Here is a 12,403-nt window from a genome sequence, read left to right as displayed (position 1 = left end):
AAGGAAATCTCTTAGTGAATATTCTGTTCAAAAAAACTTTTTCAAACGAACTCTTCAACATCTGTTACTAGGGCTCTTAAAACCGGATCCGGCGCCCCCTCTCGAAACTCTTTGGCGCTCTCCCATTCTTCAAACCTTGGTGGGATGGAGTCCCCCCAGGACCCGAGCGGGTACAATAGGGCGGGGTTAGGGAGCGCGATCTCGCCGCCCGAGGGGCCGCGCGGGGCTCGCGTGGGACCGTCGCAGCTCTGAAGTCCCAGGCCAAGGGACCACGTCGCTTACTGTGCGGCTCTGGACGAGCCCGGCATCTGGGCGCGCGGGCAGCGGAGTCAGGGCTGCGGCGCCCGTTCTACAGCGCTCCGCGCAGCGGGAGCCCGGGGAGGTCAAACTGGCGGCCTGCTGGCGGAGAGCGCGCCGGGTCTCCCCAGCCCCCTCCAAGCCACTCTAACTACAGTCCCCGGACCCACCAAGACAGTCTCACCGAGCCGGGCCGCTCTCGGCCTTGCCAATGTCATTTTAACTGTTTGGGACTCGTGCGCAAGAACCACGAAGTGGCGAGCCCGGCAGGAGAATTTCCAGCTTTCCCGTCTTACTCCGGGCTTCTATTAAATGGCTCTGCTAGGGCAACGGAATCGTGAAGGAGGCGGGCGCCTCGGCTCCTACGCCTGCAATGGGAACGCAGTTCTGCTCGGAGGCCAGGGTCCGGGCGCCGGGGCCACGCTGTAATGGAGGCCGGGGTCGCCAAGGGCAGCGGGTCTGCGCGGGGCGCTCCAGGGCGGGAACCGCCAACAACTGGTGTTCAGGAGGTAACTAAATTTACAAACGGCTCAAGGATTTTTAATTAGCTTTTGCCTTTCCATTTCTCTAAGCTCCGTCTTTGTGCTATTTGAATTTCTACCATCGACTTTTATTTCATGAGAGCACTTAAGACATAAAGTTTGAAAATAGAGTCAAAATTGCCTATTAAATCTTGTGGCTAGTGTCATGGAAAGAGTCACGTTGTGTGTTGAATATGGTTTTTATTTTGACCACAAAAATGTCTTAAAATTTTTTTGACTGATGCAAACAAAACTCTAATCAGTCGATTGTGCTGACCGCTTCTATCATTATAGGCCTGGCATGGGGCAAGAGCCGATATTTGGAATGTAGTCTTCTAGCTGTCCGCCTCCCAGGTTTCACTGTCACCGTTGTGAGTTGCAAGCAAAATTATGCTGGTTTTTGTTTTGTTTTGTTTTGTTTTGTTTTTGTTACTTGGCTTCTAAGCAGCTCCGCGAGTGATTTGGAGAAATTTGGTTGCTTGTTCATAAACTTTTCCACCAAGTCCAGCCCTGAGTGGTAGTTCAGCAATCTGGAGGTAACATACCTCACATGCTGGTAAGAACGGCTGAAAAAAATCCCTGCGTAAGCGTACAGGCAGGAACAAATGGTGCCCAGGTGATCAGTTATCTGTAATACCTGCAGGCTCGTCTACAGCTCTCACGTTTGGGCTCTTTATATTCTTTCGCCAATTGACTTAATATGTAAATGCTGTTTTGAGAGGAATAATTTCACTGGGTTCAAACAAAATCCTAACATAAAAGAAACAGTGACAATAAAGGTCTGGAGACAAACAACAAACAGTTCTCCCATCCTTTCTTCCCCTAAAACAGAAGGCTCTGTGGGTTAATGGACCCCTCCCACACTCCTAACCTGTGATATTGTCCTTCATCTGTTATGCAAAATTAGCAAGAATTCTTTATTTGCTACAAAGTCCAAGTTGGCTAAAAACACACTACTAGTAACTTTGGATCTAAATTTGTCACCCATACATTTGCTGGAAAGTTAGTTCCCAATTTGTATTCATTAACTAATCTGAGGCACTCAATGAGACTCCCTCCTTGAACCTTACAGGCCCTTCCTATTTGTGTCCTATTCCAGCATCCCGTCTCCATCACACATCAAAAGAAATAACAAAAGACCAGTCAGAGAGAAAGACTATAAGCAAAACTCTAGAGGAATTTAGAAATGTTTTCCTCCACTGGAAGGAAAGTGCATTGCCTTCAGTGCTATTAAACAGGAAAGAGTGTGGATGGACTAGAATGCTCCTGGTGCGGTGGGGTGGTCGGAATAATAATGATTCGTCTCCTCCTTTAGCTCCACACCAGCTAAAAAGAAGCAGAGAGAAAGCGGACTGTTGTCCTTGATGAAAGGGCTGGGGTTGGGGTGTTGGAAAGGCCTGAAAACCCTAAATACATGACCTAGGATGAAGCAATTCCCAATCCATTTTTTTATGTTTGAAAAATCCAATAGTATTTTGCATCTCTGAAGAAAGAAGAAATTAAATATTATGAATTATTTCATAATTTATAGCTCCATAACTATGCCTTTTATTTCAGACTGCAGTAATCTTGATTAGAAATTGAATTTACTTGCAATTACTGGATTCTCCAAGAAAACACAAGGAAATTCTGAGTTTCCGTTTTGCCCTTAACAAAGCAAGCAAGGTTCCCTTACATTAAATTAGAAGCCTTTGAAATTTCTGCAAGTTCTTAGTGATGTCAAGAACACAGTTTATGATGCATTGAAATGGAAATAGAAAAAGAAAACAGCAGGTTTTTTTTTTCTGAAAGAATTTTAAATTATTTTAGAGGAGAAAAACTTTTTTCTTATATCTTCCTAAGGTCTTAACCCAGAGTTTATTATCTGGTCTCTTTATTACAAGGGCTGCTCTGGTTTCCCCAGAATGTTTCATGCATGACAAATCACACACTTAAAACTCATCTTTCACCATGATTTAAGGTGGGAGGTTAGGGCAAATAAACACTGCCTTTTCCATGGTGGGGAAGGAGAAGGGGAGGGACACAACTATCACCTCTGACCAAAAAAAAAAAAAAAAAAAAAAAAAAGGATTATTGGATTCTCCAATATAATACGAGGAAACTGAATTTCTATTTTGCCTTTACAAATCAAACAAGGTTCCTTTGAATTTTTTTTTCAGCAAATGAAGCAATTTTAAGTACTTGAGAAGCCCTTAAGTTTGCTGAGTGTGCTTTGCTTTTATTACTGTTTTCGTTCTTTTCCAAACGTGTTTGGAGAAAAAGCACTGGCAAATTTGTCAGGAAGATGGAAACCCTAAATATATTTTGACTTTGTTAAAGATAATCCTTACTTAATATGGATATGTTTTAAAAAATTAATACGTTTTGGTTAGGGTTTGTATGGTAAATATTCATTAGCAAAAGTTGGAATGATAAGACCTGGGTTTATAAAGCACCTCTTCCGTCTTTACGATTAGAGAGCTCAGGGCTATATCTTAATGGGAGGGGCACAATTGCTGCTTTGTGATATTTGTGTTACTCAAATGACACTATAATTTCAAACATTTGCCAAAAAGGCAAACCCTGAAAAGACCAGTGAAAAGCAAGCTGTTGAATTGTTAAATATACAGAGCAAATGTATCCCCTTAGAAAACAATTTTCTTTTTTAGTTTCGTGTCCAGCGAAAGAAATTTTGCGAGGTCAAATAAAGGCTCTTTTGCGTTGAGGAGGGAGGGGGAGTGAGGACAGAGAGAGGGAGTGACACGCGACAAACATAAAACAAACTGGTGGCATTCAGTCAAGAAGGCAGGTTACGCTCCGGAGGCGAGTGAGTTGTACAAGTCAGCCGGGCGTTCCAAAGCTTTCCAGATCCGGGGTGTAGCGTGCTTGCTTTTCCCAGTAAACCTGACCCTTGTGTCTGAGGAGTCCCGCAGGAGAGGGATGTTTCAATACTAGGAAGCGGCACGTAGGAAAGGGAACATGATCCACCCCCAAAAGGTAGCAATTATAGTCTTAACCGCGACCCATCTGTCGTGGGACCGGGATCACCCTTCCCCCAGCAAAGTCTGTCCTTTGTCTGAGCAGGGAAAAAGAGGAGACAGGTTCTGCGGTTCCAACAGCAAAAGGAAAGAAATTTTCCAGCTTGGGCGAGCCCCGAGCGGCTGCGCCCGGGCCAGGGACTGCTCCGAAGCGCGGCGGGTCGGGGGTGTGAGCTGTGTGGCGCCTCCTTCCCAACTCGGCCCCTGCAGTCTGCGCTCACCTTCGACCATTCGCTGCGCTCTGTCCTTCCAGTCCGGAGCCACCCCCAGACTTGAAACAAAGCACTCCCGGGCCTGGCTGCTTAGGCAGGTCGCATCCAGACCTTTTCCCACGTGGCCTCTTGGCCTCCCTGAACTTCCAGCAGAACTCCCGCCCCCTCCCCTACCTTGCCCACCCAGCTGCCCGCTCGCCGCTGGGCATCAGGCGCGCTCCCAGCCCAGCTTGCACTCTTGTAGCTCGCGGTGAGAGGGCGGGGCAGACGCCTCGCTGCTTTACCACCTCTCGTGTGGAGCTGAGGGGCCCGAGTCCCTGAACAGCAATGTACCGGGAGATGGGGGTAGGATGGCCGGAATACTTTGGGGCCATTTTTTTTTTCCGCTTGAGGTCGAATTTTGCATCGTTGGATACAGTTTGTCAGTCGCGCAATAATCACAAAATTTCCAGTCGGCGTGCATCCAACCAGTCACAGCCGATCCTTCCTAGGGCTCTTGCAGTAAGAGGACACTCGCCTAGCACACGCAACCTCCCGCTCCAAACGCAACCACTTTGGGTAACTCACCAGGCAGATGGCACCCTGGGCTGTTGCGGTGGCCACCCACCCGAAAGGCTAGGCCGCGGTGACTTCGGCTAACAGCTGTGCGCACTCCTCGGCCTTGCGGTGCAGGCTCCAGGCCTCCAACCCGCACAGCTGTTAGTGCGCCCGGGGCTCCGCTCCGCGTATCACAGCCTCGCGCGGGCTAAGCCAAGAAAGGTGCCTGCCGCCGCTCCCTGCGGGTCTCCCGGCAGCACCCGCCCAAGCCGCAGGAACCCGCGCGATCCCAGCCGCCATCACAGGCTTCTTCCCCAAACACTTGGTGCGCTGGACCGTTCCACCTTGGAGGGGTATAAGTTGAGGTGTCACGGCCTGAGGGCGCCAGGATGCGGGGCGCAGCAGGATCTCCGACTCCGCGCGCGCTGTTTGGGAGGTGGAAATGCGGCTGTGGCTACCATTTCCGCGCCGCCAGTTCGCGGTGCTCGCGGCTCTGCTGTGTACAGGCACTACGACCACCGCCCGCGCTGCTCCGCGGACTCGCGGACACCCACAGCCAAGGGGTGGGGGTGGGGATCAGGAGGTTCTGTTTCCCTTTTCCGTTGGACTTTCAGTATTTAAAATACTCGGATAGAGTATTTTCCTGAGTGCAAATACTTAAAAAACACTCTTGCGGGGCTCTGGATGGAAATGCATAGGAGCGCACGCGCCTGTGTGTTGGGGCTGGGGTCCAGTCCGAGGCTAGGATTCTTTTAGTGTGACACCCTCTCATTCCTTGCAACTCCTCCTCAATTTTGTGGACAGGAGTACGTCTTTCCTAGGCCTATTGCGAAGGGCACTGCCATTATAAAACCACAAACACATAACAAGCCTCCCAAGGCCTTTAATTCTCAGGGGCGTTTTGGGAGGCCAGTTACCTGCTGGCGTCTTCCAGAGTCCAGATTCTATTCAGGTCATGGAGATTCGGGACCCGTGGAGCGCGCAGCCCCGGGCCCTGGAGGAAGAAGCAGTACTCTGAAGGCGGCACCGCACGGACTTGAGCCGAGCGGAACCATGTAGGGAAATCTCGGATTCCGCTTCCGGAGGCTCCCTGGCCATGGCCTTCTGGAGCCTTGGCGTTTGATAAATATAGCCAGTCGTTTGCCCCCGAATTAGGCTCCATTTCCTTATTTAGCCCTTGCACAATGATTTTAGATGATGTCACTTAGAGCTAAACGAGAAAATTGATCTCAGATTTGCTTGGCCTCTAAAGTCCGGTTAAGGAGATTGAGAATTAAAAAGACAGAGGGAAAAAAAAACGGGGGTGGGGGGGGTGGGGGACATGCTGGAGGGTAAGCGAAGTGTTTGCCGGAAAGTGTGCGCGGAGGGGAGGGCGCGCAGCCCTGCAGAAAGTGCGCCCGCCTCTTCTGGGCGGGGGAACTTCACTCACCAATGAAAAGTAGTCACCAACTGCAGAGGAAAAAAAAAGTTTTCCTGTTGACTGTTGGAAGCGAATTGAGCAATTATCTAGTTTACCTTCTCCTCTTGGAAGTTAACGATTGGCGAGATCTTGGCTGCGTTATTGACACAACACTTTCTATTGATAGAAATAAGTAGTGATTGTCCCCGAGTCATTGGTGCGCCAAGAACTCTGCGATGGGCTGGCAGGAGTCCATTGGGCTGGGCAGGCAGGTTCGGCTGGTGATGCTGGGGAGGAGGAGGAGGAGGCTGCTGGTGGTGATGGTGCCCGTTCCTCTCTCCGCAGGTCTGTGACAAGCAGGGAACAAGGTAACTACGGCGCAACCCGGCCCCGGCCGACGGACGCTGGCGACTCAGACATGGACAGTAGCTGCCACAACGCGACAACCAAAATGCTAGCGGCTGCTCCAGCCCGACCCAATATGATGAGCACTTCCAAACCCTTGGCTTTCTCCATCGAACGAATCATGGCGCGCACCCCTGAACCAAAGGCCCTGCCGGTCCCCCACTACCTACAGGGAGCAGTGCCCAAGGGGGACCCGAAGCACTCTCTGCAGCTCAACTCGTCGATTCCCTGTATGATCCCCTTCGTGCCTGTGGCGTATGACACAAGCCCCAAGGCAGAAATGACCGGGGCTGAGCCGAGAAAGGCAAGTCTGGAGGCCCCCGCGGCTCCCGCGGCACCCTCGGCATCAGCGTTCAGCTGCAGCGACTTGCTCAACTGCGCTCTGAGTCTCAAGGGCGACCTGACCCGCGACGCGTTGCCACTGCAGCAGTACAAGCTGGTAAGACCGCGTGTGGTCAACCACTCTTCCTTCCATGCCATGGGCGCTCTGTGCTACCTGAATCGAAGTGACGGACCGTGCCATCCAGCGGCCGGCGTCAACATCCACCCGGTGGCCTCCTACTTTCTCAGTTCCCCTTTGCACCCGCAGCCAAAAACATATTTAGCCGAAAGGAATAAACTGGTGGTCCCGGCAGTGGAGAAGTATCCCCCAGGAGTAGCTTTCAAAGACCTGTCCCAGGCTCAGCTGCAGCATTACATGAAAGAAAGCGCCCAGCTTCTGTCGGAAAAAATCGCTTTCAAAACCTCGGAGTTCAGCAGAGGTTCTCCTAATGCCAAGCCCAAAGTTTTCACTTGCGAAGTGTGTGGAAAGGCAAGTACTATGCAGAAGGGAGCTCTCTCAGCTCGCTCGCTCTCTCTCTCTTTTCTGCCTTCCTTCCCTCCTTCTGCCCTTCCTTCCATTCATCCGTCTTTTTAACTTTATTTTTTTTCTAATTATTTGTCTATACTTGCTAGAAGTTTATCTCCCCCCCCCCCCCTTTTTGCCCGGTTTAGTTTCAAAGTGCTTATTCCGCTAACTTGCACTGTGTCTGTTTAACTTTAAGGTCTTTAATGCACACTATAATTTAACCCGTCACATGCCGGTGCACACAGGAGCCAGACCCTTCGTTTGCAAAGTGTGTGGAAAGGGCTTCCGGCAGGCTAGCACTCTGTGCAGGCACAAGATCATTCACACCCAGGTGTGTCCCTCTTCTCAGTTTTAATTGGTTTACTTCGGGACTGTTTGTAGAAAAGTGGCGGATGAATCCCCGCTTTTTAATATGAAGTTTGCGTAAAATGTGCTAGCTGGACAGGGATAAATACCATATATTGTTTGCCTTTGTTCTGCTTAAAAACCTAAGAGTATTACTGTGTCTTCGAATTTGTACGATGCCACGTAAAAACCAAATCGTCTAACTTCTCTGCTTCCTCCCTCCTGCTTAGGAAAAACCTCACAAATGTAACCAGTGTGGCAAAGCCTTTAACAGAAGTTCCACTTTAAACACGCATACCCGAATACATGCAGGCTACAAACCATTTGTGTGTGAATTCTGTGGCAAAGGATTTCATCAAAAAGGTATCCAACCCACGCTACGCTTATCTCTCACAATTGCTAGTCGGAAACCCTAGTTAATTTCTTGGGGGTGGGGGGCATATTCTAGAAAACGATTTTTTTAAGTGCAGGTAGAACCAGGAGCATGTTGTTATTCTAACCCCTTACCAGCAAATTCGCCTAATATTAAAGAAGCCACAAGCTTCATAGCGGAGAGGATATTTCTTTTTTATTCTCACTGGTTCTTGTTTTTATATAACTGGGTTATTAAATGTGTTTTAAACGTGTAGGCAAGAATGGCCGCATGGTTGATGTTTTAAACTTGTATAGGGAAGGGCACGAGCAAGCACAGTCCTGCCCTCACTGCCGAGGTGGCCGCTCTCCCTCTTGCCTCGCGCGACCCGCGTGGCCCTTCCTTTTCATGCTTTCATTTCAGAACCACGTCTCTGCCATTTGTTTGTTTCAGGGAATTACAAAAACCACAAGTTGACCCACAGCGGGGAGAAGCAGTTCAAGTGCAATATTTGCAACAAGGCTTTCCACCAGGTTTACAACCTCACCTTTCACATGCACACCCATAATGACAAGAAGCCCTTCACCTGTCCCACGTGCGGTAAGGGCTTCTGCAGGAACTTTGACCTCAAAAAACACGTCCGCAAGCTGCACGACAGTGGCCTGGGGCTGGCCCGCACGCCTGCTGGGGAGCCAGGCACAAACCCGCACTCCGCGTTACAGCAGCCGCAGCCTACCACGCTGCCCCCTCTGCCGCCCCCGGGGCCCCTGCAGCCAGGGCTTCACCAGGGCCATCAGTGATCGAGGCCAAGGCGCTCCCTTCCACCCCAGCTGGGGCCTCTCTGCTGAGACGGCGACGGCTAGAGCTAGACCTTCTAAGAGTCTGCCCAACCCAGGATATGTTGGTCCCACACTTTAAGGCTGACCGGAAGTCTCTGCAGCTCCTGGCCTTTCGACTCTTTGCATGCACTTGCTGAATTGTTTTGTGTATTATATTCTACATAGGCGCTAACAATTATGAGAAAATGGAGGGGGGACAGGGTTATTTTGTTTTCTGGTTCTTTTTATTTTAATTTGGAAAGACTTTCATCTCGGGTGTAGAGATGGTGTTTTGTTTTTATTTTAAAACACATTTCTGCTGTATTTATTGAGATCTCTATTATACTTTCCAGGAATGCTGCACCATTTTAATTTTATTATTGTATGTATTTCCATTGTATTGATTCTGGGGTCTAAAGATGCCTGCTGATTGTTTATTATCATTTCTTCTTCCCCGAGGTAAAAAAAACAAAAACAAAAAGTGTGTATGTTATATATACACACACACACATGCACACATAGATGTGTATGCCTAAAACAGGCACATTTCACATTCGCAAGCACACACACATACAATACATATTCCATAAGGGTGGTTTGTTATGGATGAATTTAAAGTTTGGTTTTGATTCTTGCACGTGAAAATTGATTCATTGACTATTGGAAATAAATACTTGGAACATGCTTATTTAACCAGCAAACTTCAAGGTTTTTATCATATTCAGCCAGAGATCACTGATTTTGGCCCCTCTGCTCCTTCTTCTTTGTAAAAAGTTTAATCCTGTAATAGTAATAACTAATGCATTGTTCTGAAAATTCACCAGGAACAAACATTAGTCTTTCCTAATAGTTATGACTTTTGGTAAAGTTGTGAAACTTGATAAAGTTCAGAGATATAAGAAAATGGGGCTTCAGCAGAAGTTTCCTGTCTTTGGTCTTGGCATTCTGATATATATGTTGGCACATTTAAGTAGGAACAACATATCTAGGCGATGTGTGTAATATACATCCCCATGATGCATTCCAACAATACCATGTAAACGGGTGTCTATTGTTTGCATCCTGAAGGCACCTACAGGGTTGTACACAGCTGGCAAAGGGAGCTTCCATGTTTTTATGTGTATATATGTTTATATACGAATATACTTCCATTCAAGGGGGAAACATGGATGAAAACCAAACTGTGACGGGTGCCAGGTCCTTGAAATGCTTCAAGTGTTAATCAGCAGCTCTGCTGTGATCTCAGGCTCTGGTGTTTTCTAACTGCAAGTCTCTTCTCTTTTCTTGCCAAAACAGTGAAACAACTGCTAAAGACTTTAATTAAGAGGGGTAATTAGTTCAGATTTATCAAAGCCGGGTTGTTATACTATTAGCTGCTCAGTAGAAGCTGCCAGACAAAGCTCACAGCCTAGCATTGCAGCCTGGCTGCAGCGGAGACTCATCCGCCGAGCAAGGCTGGGGAAGCCGACTTCAGGGACCCCCGCCCGGCAGCCTTGGTGCCCGCCAGGCTCTGGGCCGGCCCTGACGACCCGTGGGTGCGGCTCTGCCCTTTCGCGCTCCCGCCTGGATCAGGCAAGGCGGAGAATCCACCGCAGATCCAACACTGCGGGCTCACGCTCCAGGGGGCCCGAGGATTTCCTTCCCCGGAATGCCAGGAACGAATTTAAAGTTGCAGTCACGGCTCATATTTGTCTGTCTTGCGGCGCCCAAGTAAAGGTAGCGCCTGGGCAACGAAAGGCGGGACGGAGGGATGAGATGGGCAGGGGCAACGCAGGGGCGCGGCGGCGATTGCTTGGCAACCGAGCCCGCATCTCAGCGCGGGAAGATTTGAGGGCTCCGAAAGCCCGGATTGGGTGACCCGAGGGGTCCCTTGGTGGCCCGGGAGACTGAGAGGTGGAGGGAGGTCCTGGCTGGGTGACCGCGGGCACGTGAGGGGAGAGGGCCCCGTGGGGACCCCAAGTCAAGCCCAGCTAAGACTTCTTTCCGGGTTGGGGAAAGCGGTTGGGATAGGCCGAGAGATCGGGTTCAGGAACTGCTGGGAGGGTCCCCACGAAAACGGAAGTCCTGATACCGCGTGCAGGCGTCGGGTTCTGACTTTCCCGGCGGCTTTTCTCAGGACTCTCGCCTTCCCGATCTCGTGGGCCTGGGGAAGTTGCTTTCTTTTAAATTCCAGCCCAGCAATCATTCGACCGAATCCCTGCTTTTGACTCTTCCAGTCCCCCCTACACCCACACATATTCCTTTGTTGAGACCAGATCCGTGTTAGATTTGACTTGGAAAAGCTATGGAGCGTTCTGGAATCGACAGTTAGGTGGATCCTGAATCACCTCAGACACGCGCTCTCCTCGAATATCGCGGCCGATTCTCTAATTTTGTCCCAGGCGCTGGTGACATTCCCTCACAGCTGCAGCAGAAGGAAGTTTCCACAAGGCACGCGGAGTTGAAGGGTAGTCACCTTTTCGAGCTGTCTCAATTGGCTCTTGAGAACATTTGTTCTCTTTGACTAAGTAGAATGAGGTCAGGGTTATTTATAATTTACAACCTATGTATTTGTCAATGACCGGACAATGGCTTTTGCTTCTTTATTTGAAGGTATTCTCAAAACCTTAGGACCTAATTTTTCTAACCTTTCAAAGTGACATGATTTTACCAGTGGAAAATATTGTGGTGGAAAATTACTAATCCAGTTAGGAAGTATTTATTTATGATGTTTCCACCTCTAGCCCATAGCCATTGGGGTTTGACTTACAGTGAAAAAAGAAGTCTTCCATAGAAGGATATAAATGGTCTGTGGCAATTTACTGGAGGAAGGAAGGAAGGAGGGAAGGAAGAAGGAAGGAAGGAAGGGAGGGAGAAAGAAGATTGGCTTAAAAATGAGATCTGTTATTGTGATCTGCGTTGACTGTATAAAGTCTGATTTGAGATGGTGAAATAGTACCAGTGAGGGCAAGTGCAGGGAGATAGTTGTCTGCTCATAGGTTTGAGTATCCTAGAGTGTTGGCAATTAAGCAGGGGAGATCAAATTATCTAAAACTCAACACCCAAGAGAATGACTTGTCATGAGACAAATTGTGATGAACTTTGGCTAGTGATAAAGATCTTAGAGCTTACTAAACATCAAGGGGGATCTCTTTTAAGGTTCAGAGCATGAATTTAGGGATTCAGTTTACAGAGGAAAAAATTGATGAAATACTGAACTAATAGTCAATGGAAGATCTTACAATTCTCCCCTGTCCAACAGATGTTGAAAGGGTTCCCACCCCTACCCCTACCCCATAAATTTTAACCTCTATGTGTGCAGGTGTTTGTGCACTTACATATATATTTATGCTCGTTGATGAAATAAGTACCGTTAAAGTACAAACAGCAAGTTAACTTTATCCTAGTCTATGTTCTTTTTACCAAGTTAATCAACAAATTCCCTCATGTCTAGGGAGAGCGGCCTGTGTCCAGATTATCTGCAGAGAGAGACGGTTTATCTTCAATTCCACCTATTGGAATTAACTTTTAACAAAGAGGAAGATGACTCCTGGGGTTGCAGGAATAAATTTTAGAAACTTACTGACTCACTGGGGCCTTCTGTTTAATTCAGTTTTGGAAATCAGAATGTAGAACAGAATGAATATTGTAAACGGTTAATTCCTATTTATCTT

General features: G+C 48.4%; 1 protein-coding gene across 1 annotated transcript; it reads left to right on the top strand.

Moving 5' to 3' along the window:
• Window positions 1-6,395: 6,395 nt before the first annotated feature.
• FEZF1 (FEZ family zinc finger 1) lies at window positions 6,396-8,883 on the top strand. Its single transcript, XM_077163820.1, has 4 exons — window positions 6,396-7,199; window positions 7,432-7,566; window positions 7,811-7,943; window positions 8,386-8,883. Exons 1-4 carry the CDS (start codon window positions 6,402-6,404, stop codon window positions 8,730-8,732), a joined length of 1,413 nt encoding a protein of 470 aa, XP_077019935.1. The 5' UTR covers window positions 6,396-6,401; the 3' UTR covers window positions 8,733-8,883.
• The last annotated feature ends 3,520 nt before the right edge of the window (window positions 8,884-12,403 follow it).

This window comes from Tamandua tetradactyla, chromosome 1, assembly GCF_023851605.1.
Source record: "Tamandua tetradactyla isolate mTamTet1 chromosome 1, mTamTet1.pri, whole genome shotgun sequence".
Lineage (NCBI taxonomy): Eukaryota > Metazoa > Chordata > Mammalia > Pilosa > Myrmecophagidae > Tamandua > Tamandua tetradactyla.
The sequence above is the reverse complement of the archived record's forward strand: the minus strand, read 5'-3'. Positions and strand labels throughout refer to the sequence as shown.

What these genes read in the sequence shown, in the direction of transcription:
- FEZF1 (XM_077163820.1), top strand. Translation starts at nt 6,402, where the DNA reads ATGGACAGTAGCTGCCACAACGCGACAACCAAAATGCTAGCGGCTGCT. An exon ending in CTTGCGAAGTGTGTGGAAAG is followed by an intron (nt 7,200 to 7,431) that starts GCAAGTACTATG and finishes TTTAACTTTAAG; the next exon opens with GTCTTTAATGCACACTATAA. An exon ending in ACAAGATCATTCACACCCAG is followed by an intron (nt 7,567 to 7,810) that starts GTGTGTCCCTCT and finishes CCTCCTGCTTAG; the next exon opens with GAAAAACCTCACAAATGTAA.